This window comes from Pteropus alecto, unplaced genomic scaffold, assembly GCF_000325575.1.
Source record: "Pteropus alecto unplaced genomic scaffold, ASM32557v1 scaffold3, whole genome shotgun sequence".
In the NCBI taxonomy this organism is placed as follows: domain Eukaryota; kingdom Metazoa; phylum Chordata; class Mammalia; order Chiroptera; family Pteropodidae; genus Pteropus; species Pteropus alecto.
Genome location: NW_006442484.1, coordinates 37,543,038 through 37,566,520, shown reverse-complemented (window position 1 = coordinate 37,566,520; position 23,483 = coordinate 37,543,038). Strand labels below are relative to the sequence as shown.

General features: G+C 32.5%; 1 protein-coding gene across 1 annotated transcript in view; it reads left to right on the top strand.

Annotated features, from left to right (window-relative positions):
- SLC38A11 (solute carrier family 38 member 11) overlaps positions 1-23,483 on the top strand; it is a 46,854-nt gene that overhangs the window by 3,732 nt on the left and 19,639 nt on the right. The window contains exons 2-4 of the mRNA XM_025039561.1: positions 2,299-2,433; positions 9,099-9,205; positions 11,180-11,259. Coding sequence (XP_024895329.1) covers positions 11,228-11,259 — 32 coding nt within the window. The 5' untranslated portion in view covers positions 2,299-2,433; positions 9,099-9,205; positions 11,180-11,227. The remainder of the gene's footprint in view (positions 1-2,298; positions 2,434-9,098; positions 9,206-11,179; positions 11,260-23,483) is intronic.

The window sequence follows — 23,483 nt, the reverse complement described above, 5'->3', positions numbered from 1 at the left end:
GATGGGTTAAAATGACTTTCCTAAGGTCTACAGTTACTTGTGACAGAGTTGAGATTTTGATTAAGTGTGTGGATTCTAGGGCCACACCACTGAGGTCTGAGTCCTGACACCTCCATTACTAGCTCTGTGAAGTTCGACAATTTACTTAACTTTCTGCCCCTCATTTTTCATGTCTGTTTAATGAGGGTTCATAATAGCACCTACCTGAGGTTGTTGTGAAGATTAAACAAGTTAATATACATAAAGCATTTAGAAAAAGTCCTGGCACAAAGAAAGTGTTGCGGAAGTATTTGCTAGTGTCGCTATGATTGTAATCGTTATTATCATCATTATTGGACTCCAAATACAGTGCTTTTTTCACCACTACATGCTACCTTTAGAAAACAATTTAAAATAGCACAAGTTCTCATTCATTTAGCCTCTATATCACGCTAGGCATTGCGGTAGACATTTAAATGCCATAATCCTCACAGACTCATCAAGGTTGATGTGTTGCCTCATTTTATAGGTGAGACTCACAAAAGCCAAGTCTTTCACCCAAGGTCACACAGCTAATAAATGATTTTTTTGCCTCATGAAAAGGAGTTGATTTTTATTCATAGGCATTCATTAGAGAGTCTCCTGGAATATTTTAAGCAGAAGGCATGATCAGATTTATGCTATTCGGATCCACCTGGGGAAATGTTGAGAAAGTCTTAGCATGTGTCAAAAATGTTTTGGTGGGGAGTGATATTGGTGGATGAGAAAACTATTAGGAAGTTACTACAGTGATCCAAGCAGTAAATTATAATGACCTAAGCCCTAAAATAAAGCAGGTTAGAGATGAGAATGAGAGGATACAGTCAAATAATTTATAATGCAGTAGTTAATGGACTAGGCAACCAAAGGAATATAGAAGATGATGGATAATAAGAAGTCTATGGAGAGTCTCAAGTTTCTGTTAATGCTATTCACAGGTTGGGGAAATATGGATGGAGAAGCAAGTTACAGAACAATTATATAAATTAGAATTTGGATATTTTTAAATCGAGATATCTATGAGATCTCCAATGTAAAATATTTATTAGGTGGCTAGTTGTATAAATCTGGGGTTACTGTGTTTTAGCTGGAGATAAAAGTAAATGGAAGGAGGTTACTAACATCTGTAGGAAAATTGAAAACATAGGCATGAATAAGATCACAGTAGGGCATCTAGAATAGTGAGCGAAAAGCCCAAGAATCCAGAGTAAAATAAACTGGTGAAAAACTGAGTATAAATGGCTAAAAAGGTAAAAGGAAATCCAAGAGAAAGTGATGTCACAAAGGCCAAGGGAAGATGGTTGGAAAGAGGGAAATAGTAAACAGGGAAAAAAAGATAGTACTGAAAGAGCAAATACAATTAAGGTTTAAAGGTTGTCAATCGGATTTATTAATTTGGAACTCATTAATGAACTGGTTGAAAGACGTTCCAATGATGTAGAAGGGAATTAAGGTGGAAATCATATTACAGTTATTTGTATTTTTGTCTTTGTATTTTAATGCATTTCAAAATTACTTAAAGGACAAAAAGAAATCACTTATGGTAGAAACATGAGCAAGAAAAAAGAGCAAAAATCATACCATGTGCAGAGCTGTGTACCCAATACAACTGAAGTGTCATTTACTAGGTTTATTGAGTTAAAAGGAGAAAAAAGAGAGAGATTAACTTTTAATTATATAATATCTATATATTTGTATCTTCAATTTCAACTCTAAAGTTAAAATTTAAATCTCTAAAATGTAAATTTCAAAAAAAAATTGTTGGAGTGCTCTCTTAACCATAATAACTATAAAATAGTTACTCGTTGTTACTTTTTTATAAAACAAATGATCTGAGTCTCCTAAATCTATTTTTTTTTTTCTGAATACTTACAGCATTTTCATTCTCAGTTTTCACATGCTAAATGCCTATGAAATATTTGATTATCTGCATTCTGTTGTTTGGACAGTTGAGCCACATCCTATTAATAGATGTTACATTGGTTAGGCAAGGAAGTAAAATAGAAAACTGACGCTTGACTCTAGTCTGCTTACTCTCTTCTGCCCAGTTTACTGCACAGATATGTTAAGTATATTTGCATCTTGATTGAAAACTATATAACTGGAAACAATACCATTTCATTAAAGGTAATATTTTATGAAAAGCAAGTAAGCCTTGTCATGCTAATTTACTGTAGCATTAAATTTAATTCTTTTTTTTTTGATTTCCCTTTTTCTGAAGTCAAAACATGAAAAACCTTTGTATTAAATGTAATCTGATATTTGTTATTCTTGCCACAGATTTTTCCCTTGTTCTATTGATAAAAGGAGGGGCCCTCTCTGGAACAGACACTTACCAGTCTTTGGTCAATAAAACCTTCGGCTTTCCAGGGTATCTCCTCCTCTCTGTCCTACAGTTTTTGTATCCTTTTATAGGTAAGATGAATGTGAGGATGAATATACTTTTTTTGCATAAACATATTGCCATTTCTGAATAAAATAGTTTTAATAGTCATTAAATAGTCACTAAAGAGTACTAGCAATTTAAATATCTTCCAAATTGAGTGTTTATTTCTTTAGTCATTTTCCCCTTATTTCCTGGTCCTTCGGATTGGTTTTCTGATTATTTCATTGAAATAAAGTAAGTGATTTTCACTAGGTTAATGCTTCCCTAGTTTGGTGAAAAATAGAATGACCTGGGATTAAAAATGAATGAGAGAAACAATAGATTTCTTCTAAGGCTGAAATACATTTTTTGAAAGCCTAAGGATTTGTGAAAGCCATATATAAGTCCAATATGCTAGTTAAAATTTATACCATAATGGTGAAAGTGTCACCTAACACTTTTTAAATAAAGGTGCCAATGGCTAAATTGACTTCTGTTTTTATTTTTTAAATTATTTTATTAAATTTATTGAGGTGACATTGGTTAGTAAAATTATATAGGTTTCAATTGTACAATTCAATAATACATCATCTGTATATTGCATTGAGTGTTCACCACCCAAAGTCAAATCTTTTTCCATCACCATATATTTGACCCCCTTTACACTTATCTACTTTTCCCCTCCCCACTTCCCCTTTAGTAACCACTAAACTGTTGTCTGTGTCTATGAGTTTTTGTTTGTCTTGTTTGTTGCTTTCAGCTTTATATCCCACATATGAGTGAAATCATATGGTTCTCAACTTTTCCTGTCTGACTTTTTTCGCTTAGCCTGATTATCTCAAGAGCCATTCATTTTGTGGCCAACGGCAGTATTTCATTTTTTCTTATGGCTGAGTAATATTCCATTGTATATATATACCACATCTTTTTTATCCATGCATCTACTGAAGGACATTTCAGTTCTTTTGCGTGTCTTGGCCATGGAGCAATGCTGCAGTGAACATTGGGGTACATATATCTTTACAGATAAATGTTTTCAAATTTTGGGGATAGATACTCAGAAGAAGGATTGTTGGTCATATGGTAATTCAATTCTTAATTTTTCAAGGAATCTCCATACTGTTTTCCATAGTGGCTATACCAATTTACATTTTCACCAGCAATGTATGAGTGTTCCTTCCCCTCCCCACCACAACCTCTCCAACACTTGTTATTACTTGTCTTGTTGATGATAGCCATTCTTACAGGTGTGAGGTGGTAGCTCATTGTGGTTTTGATTTGTATTTCGGTAATACCTAGTGAAGTTGAGCATCTTTATATGGCCTTTTGTATGTCCTTTTGGAAAAAGTGTCTATTCAGATCCTCTGCTCATTTTTTAAATGGATTTTTTGTTGTTGTTGAGTTGTATGAGTTCTTTCTGTATTTTGGTTAATAATCCCTTCTCAGAGGCATTGTTTGAAAACATCTTCTCCCATTCAGTTGATTGCCTCTTTGTTTTATTGATGGTTTCTTTTGCTGTACAGAAGCTTTTGAGTTTGATGTAGACCCATTCATTTATTTTCTATTTTACTTCCCTTGCCCTTGAGGTCAAATACATAAAATCCTCTCTAAGACCAAGGTTCATGAGTTTAGTACCTGTGTTTTCTTCTATGCAATTTATTGTTTCAGGTCTTATATTTAGGCTTTTGATCCATTTTGATTAATTTTGGTGTATGGTGACAGATAGCAGTCTAGTTTCATTCTTTTGTATGTGGCTTTCCAGTTTTTTCAGTACCATTTATTGAAGAGGCTTTTCTTTCTCCAATGTATGTTTTCGATGCCTTCATTGAAAATTATTTGCCCATATATATGGGAGTTTGTTTCTGGGCTCTCAATTCTGTTCCATTGGTCTGTGTATCTGTTTTTCTGCCAGTACCTTGCTGTTTTGATTATTGTCACTTTGTAGTATAATGACTTCAGTTTTTAAATCCGTAATATAGAAGCTATTGCTCAAACCACTAGTTCCTTATGTCTCCACCAAAGGCTATGAATATATTTCCCAAAAATCTTACTTTTTAAACTAGGGGGTATTTTGGAACCTACATAATTTTCCATTATTATTCATCACTTTGAGCAATATATGCATTACTGAAAATGTATTTGGAAACTGAACTTCTTTAATAACAAGTAAATCACATTTTAAATGACAACCAAAACTCACTGTTATTTAAGATACTCTAGAAAAAATCAATTTGTGAAGTCTTTTTTAATACAAATTGGCATTCTCCCATAAATCTGTTGTCTAATTATTAAAGTTGTACATATTAGTAATCACAATGTATGTTTGAAAATAGTTGGATTATAGCAACATTTGGGAAGTAATAACTGATTATTTTTAAAATATTCAAGATGAAAATGGTTGGTGACAGTATTATTTTAATTATGTATTTAGCTATGATAAGTTACAACATAATAACTGGAGACACTTTGAGCAAAGTTTTCCAACGAATCCCAGGAGGTAAGTAAATATATTTATTTTATATAGTTTTTCATAGTTAACATGGTTCGTAATAATTTATAAGTAAAATATTTGCAAGTTGAAGAGTTGCATGACTTCAAAATATCTGGCAATATTCATGATGCATTCTTATCCTAAAGTGTTAATCTACTTTTATATATAGTTCAGTTCTTGTTTAGCTATTTAAAAATATTATTACTATTATACTATATTTAACATAATAGTAAATATTAATAGTAATGTGTATTACTGTTAGTAGTAAATAATAAATACTATAATAATAAATGTTATTATTATACTTAAATTCCTTTTATTTAAAACATCTTATGCTATATATCACTTACTTTCTGTTAATAATACTTATTTTCTCATGTATTTTTCCTACATTATTTCTTAAATAAGCAAGCTGACCTTTTCCTCACTATTTGTATTAATATATAACTTAATATAATAAAATTAACCCTTTTTATTGTATTGTCTTGTGAGTTATAGTCATATAACTACATCCACAGTCAAAATACAGAACAATTCCATCACACCCAAATTTTCCCTACTCTTTGTTGTTATATCCTCCCTCATCACCAGCCCCTGGCAACCACTGATCTGATTTCTCTTACTAGTTTTGCTTTTCCCAAAATACCAAATCAGTGACATCATATAGTATGTAGCCTTTCGAGTTCAACTTCTTTCACTTAGCATAATGCTTTTGAATTTGATCTATGTCTTAAGGTATATCAGCAGTTTGCTCTTAAAAAGGATTGCTGAGGAGTATTCCATTGTATAGACGGACAATAGTTTATCTATCACACAGTTAAGGGACACTTGGGTTATTTCCAGTTTGGGGTGATTATGAAAAAGTTGCTATGAACATTCTCAAGCAGACCTTCTTAACATGTGCCACAGCACCCCTCCCTGTTTATCTTTTCACCATATCATGGCTATTTGAGTGATTCAAAGATCATTTGTCTTTGTGCTTCAAAGAGCTTCTCATCCAACCCACATAATCTCCATTTCATTGTGACCTAACTCAATAGTAGTTATTGTAGTTGAGATTGAGTCAAAACTCCTTTCCTCTTAGTGCTTGAACCACTCATTCTAAAAAACATACAAAACAAAGTAAAAACAAAAAACCTAAAACTTCAAATTGTACCTATTCCTCTCTCAGGGTTTAGAGTAACTGAAATCAGGGCTACTTGACCATCGAATCATAAAGCCACTACTAGCTTGCTATTTGACCTTGAGAAGGTTAATGCCCTCTCTGAGTTCTAGTCTCTTCATCTCTAAATTGTGAATTAGAGTATCAACTACTTCAATGAATTTTTATGTAAAACAAAAGAGATAATACAGACAGTGCCCAGCATACAGAAGGCTTTCCCAACATTGTTTAGCTATTATTATTGTTACCCTGAACTATTTGCAGTTTCTGTCCTAGTCTCCAACTTCTATATCATGACTTTATATACAGAGATCATAAGAGTAGATAGAAAGCTAAATAAAAACGGGAAAAATATAATATGGTATATACAATATAATCTAAATTATATGAATTTTCTATTTGCATAAATAAATTAGGAAAAATAAGAAAAAAGACATTCGCAAAGAAATTGGTTATCTTTTAATTGTGGGATACATAGGATCTTTTTGTTTCCTTTGTTATTTTCCAAAGTTTTTCAAAAGAACATGTATTAATTTTTAAAAAATTTTAAGAGTAATATATTTATTTAAGAATAATATATATTTATTAGGAAAATACTAGAAAACACAGATAAGCAAAATGGAAAAGAGAGAACATACTCATTATCTCTTCCTTTTAGGAAAATCAAGTAGGGACTATCTTTCCAATATTTCTTTCCTTCCTTTCTTCCTTCCTTCCTTCCTTCTTTTTTAATGTATCCTTTCAGAGTTTTAAGAATGGGTGTAACTTCAGATAGTCATATAAATAACACTGTACGCCTTGTTCTATAACATGCTTCTTTCTCTTAGTATGTTAAGGATATACTCATATCTAAACATAGAGATCTATTCTATTTGCTTAACTGGAAGTTCAGTATTCTCCTGTGCAATATCTACTATACAGTTAGATAGACTGTAATTACTTTAATTTTCCCTGATACAATTATTTTGATAATAAATTTTTATGAATTTTTAATTTTACAAATAATATATGAATATGTATGCATAAAAGCAAAACATAGATAAGGCTTAAGTTCTCTTTAAAACCCCTTTCCTGGTTATGAATTTCATAATCATCAAAAATGATTTTTAAAAAATAAGTCACATAGCAGAGAACACACTTTATTCTTATCACAGTTTCTTTACATTGTTGAATGTGATATTTTGTAACATATAATTATTGTATTTCTTATAAAGATTAATGTGATGCCCAAGTATTTTTAGAAATAGATAAAATTCTTAGAAAAACTGCTTTTTTTTTTCTCCTGAAATATATCACCAATGTCTTAAACTGACATTTGAACAACCACTTATTCTTTTTCCAGATAACTAAGGTCTTGGTTCACGGGTCAAAGTAATGAGAAATGTTGGTGTAAGAAGTAGTATATTTAGATGATTTTGAAATTTTTGAAAAATTTTAATGTTCAGTTTTTCTTATAACTGCTTAAACATTTAAAATGCTTATTTGGGTGCATTTTTGTTAGAAGATCAGTATGGGTAAGAGATCTCATCATTAGATCATTAGTGAAAAATGTCCTTTTACACTAATGGAGACCCTTAGTTATTAGGCACCATAGCAGTCTCATTTAGTGTTTTTCTAGGTCTTAGAGTTTTCCCAGTGAAGAAAATGTATTTTCTACCAAACATATCGTAGGGTAAATAAGAACAGATATACAGGTAACTTAATTCAAGTTATGTTCAGGAATATGTAAATAATTGCATTCAAGGTTTTGGGAATTTCATAATGCTTGTTTAGTATGACTGAGTTAAATAAATATTCATGATTAATTATTTCACTCTTGCGCATGTGTTTGTGTGTGTGTGTAAAATGCATCCCATTTTGAACTTCTTATCTTGGAACTTCTTTATAAGTTAGTTTATTAGTTATATACAAGCTTAGGCTCATTTTTCAGAGTAATAGCTTCTTTTTTTTATTTTTTAAACCACATTCACTTATTTGACACACTTGGCTGCTACAGACTTAAACTTTGCAAAAATAAATGCATATTGGGGAGATCATTTTATGAACTATATAAGTGTCTAACCAATGTATTATATACTTGACACTAATTTAAGTAAATTAAAAAAAAATCAAATAAAAAATAAATGTACAAAAAACAAATGTCCTTGGTGGTACCAAGGACATTTCAGAAATATAACATGATCTCTGAAGGAATTTAACATGGGCTAAAAAATTTAAAGAATGGTGTCTTCATTGGCATAGATATATGGCTCCTGAAGCGAATACTGTAATTAGCACAGCTTTAAAAAATATATAAATCCTTGTAAGTATGTTTTATTTTGTGTTTACAAATTACGCTGCATTTGATCACACACGCACACTCCCCCGCACACACACACTATTACTCATTGTGATAGCCCAGAGTCTATGTTGTGTACCAGATTTCTGCACCTTCCCTATGACTTGTTTTCTATCCAACAAGTTGCTTTTCTCTATTTTCCTTCAGGGAAAATACTTCTTTCTCAACAAAAGGGTAGAAATATAGTGAATATATTTATCTAAATCTTTATTTTTAAAATTTTCTTAAAGTTCTATTGTTCAAGTCTCTTTGAAATACAGAAATTAAAAAAAAAAAAAAAAGCCTTAGAAAATGCCCTATCTTCATGTAGCTTACTTTCTGAATGAACAGTTTTGCCATTAGAGGGTTTTGGACAAGGAATGACAATGGTTTTATTTTTGCCTTTGGAAAAGATCTCTGTGTTCTAGGTTGAGTGTACTATACTCTATGGGGACAAAGAAAGGTAGAAACAAGAAAACTAATTAGGAGACTATTAAAATAATTTAAATATAAGATATTTTAACATTATTTGAACTATAGGTTCATCTTTAAGTTATTTTGTATTTATATTTTTGAGAATTATTTCTAGTTTTACATGGTTTATGGAGCTTATTCTTAAAATCTTTGAAATATAGTATTTATTGTTATTTAAATCATTTTGATAATTCAATGTTTGGCTATTTACTTTTGTCACTGGTGTGTTACTCATACCTATAAACACTTTATAATATTTATTATGTTTTAGTTGACCCCGACAACTTGTTTATTGGTCGCCGCTTCATTATTGTGCTTTCCACGGTGGCCTTTACTCTGCCTTTGTCCTTAGCGAAGGACATAGCAAAGCTTGGAAAGGTAATTTTTATCTTTTACGTTTGTCCAACTACTGTCTATATGGCCAAGTTCTTAATTACAATATTTATCTTTATATTCTTTTAGTTTACTTATAATTTTGCTAGAATAAACTACAGTTAAATCTTTAGCTTATTTTTGGGAATAGATGGTTAAATACTTGATAACTGTGAAATAAATATGTCCTTTTTCTTTTCTAAGGTAGATACTCTGACATTAGGCAGCCATTTTAATTTTAGAAAATACGAAGGGCTATACTTAAACCAAATCTAATTTTTTAGAAAATGTTCTATCATTTTTATGGATAGTAGGTTAAACAATTTAAAATTGAACTACATTTAGAATTAAGGATGAATCACTTTATTGACTTACAATTTTCTTTGTAAATTACAATGTCTGTTGTGCCTATTTTTTTATCCATCAGAATGAAATGTCAGCATGTTGATTGATTAATTTTTGAGAATTTAGCTAATATTTATGATATGCATTGCTAAAGACATATGCTGATTTCTTTCTAATTAAATCAAACAATTATTCAACTCACCACATATGCTCATCGACATAGAATAAACTTTGTCTGGCTATATTTTATATCCTTACTCTCAAAATATGTTTATATTTTACCCAGAATATTATTGTTGCTATATCTACATAATGCCAAGCATTCGATGAATTTTTTTTTTTTTTAATTTTAAACAGTTGATTGAATTTTAACTTTTTACTGTGATGCTTGGTGTGTATCTACAGTTTAGAAGTCTCTCCTTCCAGGTAGAGTTGAGAATGGAGATAATATTCCAGAGTACTCTGAAAATTCTGCCTTCCTTTACTAACAGTCATCCAGAAATGAACAAGAGTGTATCAAAAGGGGCTTTTTTTGTTAGATTATCTGAAATGGCTGAACTGTTTTCCATTCACATGTTCAAGGTAGATATAAATGTTACTTTCTGAGAACAGAAGGCAAAGAATTCATGAAAAGAAAGCTACTAAAATTCTATCATATTATCTGAAAAATTTTTCCTAAATGTTCTTTAAAAGTATCATATTGAAAGTCTAAATAAATTTCTCAATAAGCAAAGCAGGGTGGTTAGGAGCTCTGATGTGAAGTTAGGGTACTTGCATTTGAGTTTGCCTTCTGCTACTTTCTTGCTGTGTGACCTTGGGAATGTTACTTAATATTTGTGTTCCTCAGTACATCAGAGGACTCGTAGAATCTTCTTTCTGAATAAAAACTAACACCACAGTAAACAAGGTTAATGACAATAAAATTAAATAAAAGCAATTTTATATTCTTCTTATCAGAGAAAAAAAGCCTAAAGTGTGTTTATCCATTAAAAAAATTAAGAGAAGAAACATAGATCTAATGCGATGAATGCACAGAACACATATACACATAGACCAGTTTATATTTGAACCTTTTGAAATAGAGACAAGCGAGAGAGGAAGAAGCAAAGAAGACTTAGAAACACAGACCAAACGGCAAAATCACAGAGAATAAATAGAGTTACAGAGGTAGAGAACAGAAATAAGAAAAGCAGATGTACCCCAAAATGTGTGTCTGTGGGAGAGGAGGAATGGGGGGGGGTGTTGGAAGGGTGAGGGTATGATAAAGACAGAAGCAGAGCAGCAGTTATAGATAGGGAAAAAAAACACAGGTTAACACTAAAATAGAGCCTGAAGAAAAAAAACAATTTTACAAAGGAAAATCACTAGAAAGCCACTAAAAACATTTAAATCCATATTGCAAGATTACAATAGTCATATATGATATTTGCTCTCCTATTTAGGAGGGGAAAACTAAGACTATGAAGTGATAAAAAGTTACATACCTGGGATTATTACCCCAATCTATAAGAATAAACTAATAAATAATTGTATTTAAAATTACATACATTTACTCAAGTAAAGAGAGAAACGCCTAACATTTTCAGTAAAATAATCTCTACTAAACTGATAATATCTTTACATTTTCTTTTTCAGATCTCTCTTATTTCTACAGTTTTAACAACTCTGATTCTTGGAATTGTAATGGCAAGGGTAATTTCACTGGGTCCACACATGTAAGTTTTGTTGCTATATTGGTTGGTCTTCGATTTATAACCTTCACATAGATATTTATTTGACATGAATGCTGAAATGTAAGGTAATTGTGGTATCAGAAGCATCATTTATTTTTAGTATTTGACAAAATGAGAAAACAAAGTACACATGCATCTTTCCCTTGGACCCTGCATGGCTAATGAGATTAAACTGAGTTTACTTATTATTTTAATGGCCAGCCCTAAGAATTAGAATAAAGGAGAGATTTTGAATAGTGAGAAATAGGATTGAAATAGAACACTGAGAAGCAAAAGTGGTAGATGTCAGACATTTCTGTATCTACCTCAGAGGTGGATTTGTTCTTAACAAAGTTTCATCAATCTAGGCTGCAAGAGAAGAATACAGAATATTTTGGATTTTAAACAGTCATGTTGGAAGCTACCTTTTATTTTCTACTGAGATTATAATCTTTAATTATTTCGTGTTAAAATGCTTTATCATTTGTGAACTCATAGTGAAAGCTGATAGTGGTGTTTATTTGTTTTTAAAGTTATTGTTTGGCCAGACAAAATGTTTCTAAGTTGGTATTGGTTCCCCAATTTTTATTTATTCATCCATGAAATTCAAAGTGTGGATACTGCTGATCTAAACTACACAGTTTTTATGATTTGATTACAGAATAGATTCACCAGATAAGGACTGGGTAGTTTATAGCCATAGTCCCAAGAGAATGCGGGAATGAAACTAAATTTGTTTTAAATACAAAATTAGATTCCAATAATGCACAATAAATAAATATTTGTTGAATAAATAAATAACTAATACATTGTGGAGTTCCCATGAGATCTTAATTATTTTCCCTATCCCCTAAAAGATATAATTAGTTTAAGACATAATATCTAGAATAGTGCAAGGGGCATGCTAGATCTTCAATGAATGTTATCTGTGAGAAAAAAAAAAAAAAAAAAGGACGTCTGATGAATACCTGTAATTGATAATGTGGTCCCCAAGGTAGCTTACTTTATCCTATTGATTAATTGTTGTTCTGCAAAATCACTTCATTTAAACTGTGCTTATGTGAGGTATCTGACTTTACCAAGAAAATACCAAAATTATGCCTCAAATTTATTTGGAAAGAAGTATAAATATCTAGCCTAATTGTATATGATATGGCCTTTTGTTAGAAAAAAACAAACACCCATTTTTTTTTAAAGGATTTAAATTAAAAGGAAAGGCATAATTTTCTCTGATGTTTATATTCATATTCTCTTCAAACCACTTATTCCAAGTTCATAGTTGTATTAGTCAGCTTGGGTTGCTGGAACAAAATACTATAGACTGGGTGGCTTAACCAACAGAAATTTATTTTCTCATACTTCTGGAGGCTGCTAGCATTGTCTGATGCTAGTGAGATATCTCTCCCTGGCCTTCTTGCTATGTCTTCTTCATATGACAAAAAGTGAGAGAGATAGTAAGCTCTCTGGTATCTTTTCTTTTAAAGGCACTAATCTCATCAAGAGTGCCCCACCCTCATGATCTCATCTAAATCTGATTATCTGCCAGGGTCCCCATCTCCAGATTCCACCTCATTGGGGGTTAGGACTTCAACATATGAATTTGGAGGGAGGGGAACACAATTCAGTCTATTACAATAGTGTTTTTTGAAATTCACCTGGTTCACTTACCTGTGGCCATTTATTCTTTCATTTAGTAAACACTTATTGAATGCCTATTGTTTGTAGCTCTTTTGCTGTGCTCTGAGAGCAAAGGAGCAAAGAGGCATAAGTCAGCACCTGCTGCAAGTTGTTCACAATCAGGTATGGGGAAAGAAAAAAAGAAAAAGAAAAAGTACAATATGAGAAGAGTAAAATACAAGCATATATAAGGGGCAGTAGCAGTGCCGAAGAAAAGTGTGCTTAATAGTGTGTCTGAATTGGGGAGGGCTTCCTGGAGGAAGAGAAATATGATCTGTGTGTTTTGAAAGATGAATCTGAATTAGTTTTAGATAGATAAGGGTGTAAAAGGCATTACAGGCCCAGGAAAGGTAAGCATAACAGTGCAAAAGCATATATTAAATTGCACTGACATTTATTTAGCATCTTTTATGTTGATACTATATTCAGTTCTGATTTTCAAAAACTGAATTCATAGCAACAAAAAGCCTAGAAGCATATGGAACAGAATACAAAAAATACTGATTTTTGGCTGAAATTGTTAATTGTTCAAGATGGAACTATTTTAATTTAAGCTTTTATTATGAAAAGTGATTCTAGAGAATAAATCATTAGGTTATAATAAAAAATCTTATAGATTTGGCATAGTACTATAGGGCAATATTGAGGAAAAAAAACAAGTAATTAAAAGTTGGAAGTAAGTTAATTATTCATTGAGCTCCAGGAGAACAGTTTAAAGCATGATTTTTCAACTTTGGCTTCACATTAGAATTACCCAAATAGCTTTTAAAAATATTGATGCCAGATCCCCACCTACAGAGATTCTGAGGGCATCTGTCCAGGGATCAGGCAATTATATTTATTATTTGACAGTTTTGTGAGTCTGTGAACAGGATCTAGAGCCTCTTAGTTTAAAGAGATTAAAATCATGAGTACTCTTGTAACTGACATATCATTTCTAAAAATAGACTAGAGATTTTGTGTTATTTTAGTTACTTTTTTGTCATTTTTCATGATTAATTCTCCACTTATTTTTTTTAATATTTTTATGTACAAAATGTTATATGAGATACTATTGTAAATACAAATAATATATAAATAAAATATCCCTGCTCTCAAGGGACTCACTATTTAGTGAGGAAGATAAGGTGATACAAATGATCATCATATAGGCAATGTATCTCCATGCAAAGGAAAGAGAAAGGAGAGGCCACTTCCTGGTGAGCCTAAATGAATTGATTTTATGACCAAAATGCTATTTAGTTCTGTTGTAAATAAAATGAGGCCTGTATCTTTCTAACCTTCCTCTAGTGGTGATATTTTATCTGAGACTTTGATATTTTTCTAATAACAGGGATTATTTACTTAACTCTTACAATATTTAGATGCTAAAGAAGTTGTGTTTTTAATACTGTGCCGCCTTTTATTTCTGTTTGCATACTACTGCAAACAACTTCTGTTTGTCCAGATTTACAATCAAGCTAATCAAACTCCATGTTCAGGGGTTGGCAGAGTAGCTAGTCAGGCAGGCTTCTTTCTGAAAATATGGCAGCCATGAATGCTCATAATCCATAAAACATGAGAAATTCAATACTCCATGTGTGTTTTTCCTCATTTTTGGTTCAGATGAATGATCAGAAAAGCTATATTTTTTTCTTAGGGCTTTTAAAGTGGTATTTGAAAAATATCTTTAAATCCACTATCAGAAAGGAGGAAGGTCTGTAATGGCTACTGGTATTGACCTTGTTACTATGGAAACACCTTTTTAGTGGTTGTGTTTTAAAAATAAAACACACAATTCAATTTCCTTTTCTATAACTCATAAGGCCATAAATTCTGCTTTTTGATATGGTTTCAAATATCTCACAGTCCAATGACTTTCAGTTCTTTTTGGAAATAATGGTCAGTTTTATTGTGTTTTCTAACCTTTTGCTTTCTCAAAACTGAGGTGGCAAGGCAATTTAATTGCTTTCCAGAAAGTGTGTTGATATAAAAATGCAATAAACAGTTCTCCCATTCTTTTTCAAACTAGAATCAGAGGCACCGCTATGAAAACCTTCATTCTATGCCTCATTAATATTCAATTCTTTATATTCAAAATAGAAACGATAGCATGCTGTCCAAATTTACAACTATTTTCTCTTCATATGATACCTCTTTCACAGTATTTTAATCAATAGTGTGGTTAGTGTTCCAAACTAAATTCCAAAAAGTACAACTACACTTTCTGCAGGTATTATTATAAAATGTGCTGTCCCCAGTGATCTCAATACATAATAATTTCTTTACCTCTTATCAATTCTAATTCTGAAATTCTACAATATAATACTATATATAAAGAAGAACTAGAGGGAATAAAGAAAGGATCAGAAGACAGAAGAATAGCACATGTTTGGAAAAAGGAATAATTAATTCTGTGAAATACTAGCCACTGAATTTTTTGATAATATATAAATTATTGTTCTTCTTGTTGCAAATGACAACCACCACAAGACCCTAACTGAATTAAGCCAAAAGAATTGATTGATTCACATTACTGTAAAGTTCAAGGGTAGTTCTATAATCTCGGCCTAATCCTTTCAAGTTCAAGTCCATATAAAAAGAAAGAGCTTTCTGTTATAAGTTACCTCCAGCCTCACTTCCAGTTTTAGTTCTGATTGGCTTTAATGAGGGCCCATGACAATCCCAAACCCTATCATCATGGCCTTTGTAGAGTTGCTTGTGTTTGGATTACATGCCTATTCTTGATGCTAAGGATAGCGTCAACCCAACTGAAGCACATGAACTGAGAGTGGGGTAAAGGATAATCTCAAAGAAAATCAAGGCAACAATGCAGGCGTAGACATTGTATAACGCAAATTACAGATTTCCACTTCAGGTGATAGGAAGTTACCAGTAACATTCCAGAGTTTCAATCATAATATGGATGGAAGCTAGGTTAGAGAGAATTAAGATGAAACTGAATAATAGGAAAGTAAATTTTGCAAATCTCCCTTTTTATTTATGTGTAAAGAGTATCAGTGAATGCAAATGACATGACAAAACAGTGGCTCGAGAGGGGTAAGACTTCTACCTTTTTTACAATAGGAGATATTGAATTTGTTACAGATCAAGCCAAAAGATGGAGCCAGAAGTTGCCCAGGAGATCTTGAAAAGTTGGAATTTTATGATATAGAGTAATCCTTGGAGAGGAGTTGGGATACTTCTTCCTCTTGAAACGATAAGATAAGAGTAGGAAAAATAAAATATAGATTTATTCTAAAGACCAGTGAAAGGAATTTCAGTGTTCATGCCCAGTACCTTCCAATTTCTCAGAGATGAGATTATTACCTGAGAGTGTGTTAGACGGGAGTAGGTTCAGAACTTGAATGTTTTTTAAATTTGGAACTTTCACCATAGAAAGTGAAAAGGGATCTATGCATAGGAATAATATAATCATACTATTTATTAAATTGTCTTTATTCATCTTTTATATGTTTTATTGTCTGTTTTGTGTCTTTTTCATCATATTGTAAATTCCATGAGAACAGGAATCACCTTTTTACACACTGTACACCCATTACTCATCACAGTGCCTAACACAGAATTAGAATTCAGCAAAGGACTGTTAAGTAACCAGTTGAATAAATGAATGAATCCATGTGCCTTCTGGTTTTAGTTGATTCAACTTGAGGATTAACTGACAAAATTTTGAAGTAATGAGGCAATAAAAATTATCCTGGGACAATAGAAATTGCATGCAAAAACATTTCCTGTCAGAGGAAGTTTTTCTAAGCCTACTTCCATGCTAGCAAAATTTGCTAACCCATTTGCTAAATTACCATTTGACTCCAAGATCTACAGCACTGTTAGAGCTAGTGGTGAGTTTTAACAGATTGCCTACAGGAGGCAACAAATAGAACTGTCGTTTGACTTGCGTCTACATGAAAATCAGAAAAACAGCTGCAAAATAATATATTCTCAGAGATTAGCCCAGTCACTATAAATGTTAGTGGAGCTGAAGGAACAGCCTAGGTGCTCAGTGTTAAGAACTCATTCTACCCATCATCAATTATTTTTATAAATGGCTGCCTTAGTGAGTTTTGCCACCTGTCTGTTATTTCCAGTTAGAAAACAGACTAGTCTCTGGTATAGACTCACAACTAAAGAGCAAAAATAGAGTAGCCTGTTCTTTCAGCCAAGAAGCATTTATTTATTAAATGTATAGCTGATATCAGTCACTCTTCCAGGTATTGGAGCTGTGAAGATGAAGAAACCACAGTCCCTGACCTCAGATACCTATAGTAAGTGGATGGAGAGAATAGATATTTGAAAGATAACCTCTATATAATAAATAGAATACTTAGTAGAATTATGGGAAAGTGCCATGGAAACAGAGAAAGGTGATTGAGCCCAACCTGGGCAGGCAGGTAATATTTCAAGATAAGATAATATCTGATATGCTGCTTGAAAAAATGTACTGGCATTAATTGGGTCAAAAAGGAAAGTGGGGAAAGGTTGGAAGCTATTGTAGACAGAGTGTGTGGGGCCCAGAGGTGTGATGTGTATAATGGCAGAAACAGTTCAAGGTTCTAATATTAGGAGGGACTTGGACAGGAGGGACATTTTGCCATTAGTCAAGGAAACGATCAAATAAAAATTAAAGTATTTCCACTGAGAACGTTCTCAAAAACTATGTTGCTTTTATGTTGCTCCTCAAATATATATTTTATCATAGTTTTAGCAATAGTTGTGTTTCCATATTATTTCTTTTGAAAAACTGCTGAAGATGGTACTTTTCTAATTCACTGCCCCCACTACATAGCTTCTGTGTTTAGAAAGTAACTAGAGTTTTGGTGATTCTGACCTGAACGTTTGGCTGGAACATGCAAAGAACTGATCATAGGTGGTTGGCAGCGACTAACATGAAAGGAAAGCTTTATGTGTAGTGCTAAGAAACTTGGGTTTGTTGTTTACTTAATGGGGTATTGAAAGTTCTTAAGCAGGAGGGTGACCAGAGCTAGTATCCATTTCAATTGGCCTTCTCTTGCAACAGAGATGAGCATAGATTGAAGGCAGAAAGACCAGGAAGAAGGCTATCTATAGCAAGCAAACAGACAAAAGACAACTAGAACAGTATAAGAGCAAAGCTGGTAGAAATGATGAAGAAGAAAAAAAAGAAGGTGATGCCAAGGTTTCCAGTTTATATAACCATAGTGGTAGATAGTTCAGAACACACCACCAAAAGGAGAAAATGTCAGAGTCTGTTCCGTCAATTAGCATTGGACAAACACATAAAAAATAACCTCAATAGACTATTTAATAGAGTTATTAGCAGGGTGCTATGGAAACATAGAAGAAGGGACCCAGCTTCCTATAAGTTATTAACCAGGATAAGAAAGGAAGCAGGAAAAACATAATTTGTTAATATTTTACTATCTTGATATAGAGTAACACTTGGGGTGGAAAGAGAGAAAGAAGAAGTCACACAGCATTTTGGAAATTCAAGTCAGGAGTTTAGGGAGAGTCTGCTATGGATAAGATTGTACAGTGACAGCATATAAGGTGTAGAGAGGTACAACTCAAGTAGAACCTCAATGAAAAATAATTATCTGAAGCTCACATCTGAAATTACATTTATTTTAATATAAACTTTAATATATGTATTTTAAAGTAATTCTGTTTTCTGAAAAATACAGTAGAGAACTAAAACAATACTCATAATTCTAACAAGTTTTCATTATGTTAAAAAGTGAAATCCTGCCCCCTTCCACACAATCTCTGCCCTTTCAATCCCAGCTGACAAAAACAGTTGACACCAATTTTTAAATAGTCGTCAGAGGAATTAGAGCCAATAGTGGAAAAAAAAGAAAAAAAGTAGGAGACAGAATGAGAATCAAAATGGTTGGTGTCCCAAAAAAGTGGTTGCGATGTTTGTGGTGCCAAGCTGTGTAAGCTTTTTATATGATTCACATTAAAAAGCAAAATTATATTTTGGCCAAAAAAAAAAAATCAGCTTAATGTTTTATGTAAATTTTATGTAAACTCAAGATTCGTTTTATGCAAAACTTGTGTTAAAAAAAAAAAAAAGATTGGTTTTGATGTTTAGAGTGATTCCCAAAAAGAACTTTCCTGAACAGCTTTATATGTTCATGTAAATCACAGTTGTCTAGATAACATAATCAGAAGAAAAGTGAGCTAGGAGCCAGGAAGTGGCAGAGAGCTGTCAGCTGACTCCCAAACTGGGGAAGTGAGCAGGCCTGCCTATCTCTTTAATAGCTTGTGGTGTGACAGGAAACGTGGAGCCTTTGTGTGCCGCTCAGAGCACTTAATTCTCGGATGTATCTGATTGAAGTTAATATGTAAGGCTCTTTTAACAAAAACGCAGGCTCCGCTGAGATTGTATGATTTGGAAGGTACTTGTGTTTAGTCTAAAAGACTTTGGGCAGGTACCACAGAGAGGTGTGATGTTTGATCCTCCTGATCAGAGGTCTTATGTTCTGGGGATCAGAAGCAATGCCCCTGAAGCTTGTTTTCATAAGTCTGTGAAGACTGGAGATATGGTGCTTGGACTTGCTTCCTATGGCTTTGCCTTATTACTACTACTCAGCTATTGTAAAAATAAGGTGGGGTTTGTCTTTAAAAATAGGATGAAATCACTGAATCTAAGAACCCAAACTGAGATAATTTTGCAAAATGAATTTAACTCCCTAAACCTCCCCACTTCAAGCCCCCCCGCACACACACACAGTTTTCTAAAAAAAAAAAAAATAATAACCAAGCATATGACTGGATTTTTTAGAATAAGAGTAGTTATATTCTTTTGAAAGTATTTGCCATACCAAAACTACTATAAGCCAGCCTCTATTTTATGTTAGTATTAAAACATATTAAAACACCTGCATCATTGTTTCTTAAATGATCTGAACCTTATAGTAAGCTTCCATTACGTTGCCATCATCTTTCTGAAGCTTTGTAAGACATTTTAAAGAATTCCGCTTTTCCCCAATATTGCTTTCATTTGAATTTATTTTTCCTCAAAAATATACATTCACATATTTTTATAAATCAAATATTACTAATGGCTTTTAATGAACTAGAACAGCTTCCTACCAAATCTCCTATTTCAGATGTATCTTTTGGCATTTACATTTTTACTTCTACATAATATGCTCATAAGTGCTATTTCTGGATTCTCACTGTTTTCTTGTCATATAGTAGATGAGGATTTAGCTCTCTCAAATTATCTTTTCTCTTCTACCATATCATAATATGTGGAGATATAACACAACATTTAAAATTAAATAGTTATATTTCTCTTCTTGCACACTTGTTTTTTCTAGAATTAACGCTTACTTTTGATTTTGTTTTTCACCATGTTTAACTGGATGTTTAGTTTAGATTTTTTTTTTAAGACTTTAATTTTTCAGAGTAGTTTTATATTCATAGCAAAAGTTGAGAAAGCACAGATATTTTCCATATACCTCCTACCCACACATATGTATGCCCTCCTCTATTATCAACATCCCATAATAGAATGGAACATTGGTTACAATTTATGGACCTAGATTAGTACATTGTAATCACCCAATATCTACAGTTTACATTAGAGTTCACTTTTGGTATTGTACATTCTGTGGGTTTCCACAAATGTAAAATTATGTGTATCCATCATTATATTACCATGCAGAGTATTTTCGCTGCCCTAAAATTCCTCTGTGCTTCATCTATTCATCTCACCCCCTGACCCCCAACTCCTGGCAAGTGCTAATCTTTTTACTGTCTCCATAGTTTTGCCTTTTCCAGAATGAAATATAGTTGGAATTATACAGTATGTAGCCTTTTCAAATTGGCTTTTTGCACTTAGTAATATGCCTTTAAGTTTCCTCCATGTCTTTTCATGGCTTGATAGTTTATTTCTTTTTAGCACTGAATAATATTTTATTATTTGGAAGTACAATAGACTGATTTTTCATTTTCCTACTAAAGGGTATCTTGGTTGTTCTCAAGTTCTGACAGTTACAAAGCTGCTATAAACATCATGTGCAGTTTCTGTGTAGGCATGTTTCAAATCCTATGGATAAATACCCAGGAGTACAATTGCTAGATCATAATAGCAAAAGTATGTTTAGTTTTATAAGAAACCGCCAAACTGTCTTCCAAAATGGCTGTACTATTTTTATTCCCTCCAGCAATAAATGAGAGTTCCTGTTGCTCCACACTCTTGTCAGGATTTGGTGTTGTGAGTGTTCTGGATTTCGGGCATTTTAATAAGTGCATAGTAGTAGCTTGTTGTGTTTTAATTATAATTTCCTTGATGACATATGATGTGGAACATCTTTTCATATACTTACTTGCCATCTCTATATCTTCTTTGGTAAGGTGTCTGTTAAGATCTTTGGCCCATTTTTTAATTAGGTTCTCTGTGTTATTGTTGAATTTTAGTGTTCTTTGTATATTTTGGATAAAGTCTTTTGTAAGATATAGCTTTTGTAAATCTTTTCTCCTAGTTTAGCTTTTGATTTTGATCATTTTTATTACTCTTTCAAATGCTCACACATAAGATAATCTACCAATTTTATTATTTGTTTTGGAGGTCTCTCTCCCAGAGCCTTTTGACCTCTTGCTCCTTTGTAGATGAGCTGATTTTTGTTTGCTACCCCACTGTCATTCTAGGACTTTCTTTTTCTGTGTTAGATACCCTATATTCAAGATCCCAGATCTTTCATTTTTCTTTTTTTCTCCTTTTTCAGGAGCATCCTGAGTAGCTTTCAGGTATCTGAGTCCTGTGCACACAAGGGATTTGCAAAGCGAATTAGCTCTTTCTCATCATTAGCTCCTTCTATGTGGTTGTAATGCCTTCCATTCTCAGCAGTCACCAAGTAGGTAGGCATCTGCATTTCTTTTCACAAAATATCTTCTCCATTCATGTCTCTTTTCCATGATCCTCTCCCCAGTGGATTTATCCCTCTTTTAAATTCCTTTGGGAGCATTTTAGTGAGGGCTAAGGAGAGAGAAAGAAGATAAATTGATGTGTCCCATCCACCATGTTTGATTGGATATCCAAGTTTAACATTTGATTATTTATTTGCTTGAAGATCTAAGTACAAATTCAAACATTTTATTTAAAATATATTTTTCTTCTTAGGGAAGTTATTTTATTTTTTGTAGGGCTTGCACTATGCCATAGAAGATAGCAGACTTAGTCTGCAAGAGGAAAATGGTTAGAAAATTCTTGAAATTTATGCTATTACTGGATCTAATCCCCTTTTCTACAGTTTATAGCTACTATTATGCTATTACTCAATGGTGAGATTAGGAAATAAAAGAAAGAACAAGTACCATCTGAATTACCACTTAATTGTAAGCTTTGGGAAGAGATATCTATGAAGAAAAATAACTAAACTATGATTTTATCTTGTTTCGTTCAATATTTATTTAGCATCCAAAATTAGGAATTGATTACTTTTGCCTCTTATTTATGCATTCATTAAAAGTTACTGTGTTTTTAATTTGGTAAAGATCATGAGATTTTCCATTGTTCCAAAACTATTAAATACACACACACACACACACACGCACACACCCCTCAAGATTTTATAATATGTACAAGACCATTTTAACTTATTAAAACAAAATGCAGGATCTCCAGATAATTCCCGAAAGTGAAACTCTAAGTATCCTGATCAGGTAGGTAGCCTTTGTCTCTGTATAAGAAGATAGTGCTAAGTGTTCAAGCAATAAACTTAAATGTCACCGTACTTATCAATAATATTGATATATTATTTTGTAATCTTTCTTTGTGGTAAAATACAAAAGGAAGAAATTTTGTCTTTGCAATACTGACAAAATAAACCCTTTCTGTAACTGAAAATTTATGTAACAAAAAAGAATAATGTGTGTGTGTATAGATAGAAGTTTTAAAATGTAAAAGGTTAATTTTATACTTTTTTTCTTTCAAATGATTAGTCTAAGATGTTATCCGGTAATTAAATAATCAGGCAATTTGCCTCTCTATCCATTTTAGATGTCAAATATCTTAAAGTTTAATGAATGCCTTCTTTTATTCAAACATTTAATTATCTCCCATTGATGGTAGTCTCCACACCATGTATCATATCACCACAGAGCTACAACTAGACTCCTTAGTTGAGGAGTCTAATGGCTGGGCTAAGACATAAACCTTGGAATGGGGTGAGAATCTCCAAATACCTGGAGATTGTCAAAAATGCAGCTGGAAGTTGCACCCATTTGTGCAGAAATTTGGTGTACAGGATAGAATACTGAATATTTACTGTGAATATTAAAGCATAAATGAACCATTTCATCTTTTCATCATTATCAACCAAATGACCGCCCATCTAGTTACATGTATATCTATTACAAAACTAATCATTTATTTATTTTAAATAAGAGAGCTTGCCTTCCCCAAGGTCCCTTTATTCTTGAAAAGAATATAAATACCATGATGAAGATTGCATTTCATGTACTTGAAGGTCCTTACACCTAGACTAAGATGTGTACTGTTACTTTAATGATAACAAGGAAAGAGAGAGTGAAAAGTCTCATTTTGCATTGGTCGCCCACTATAT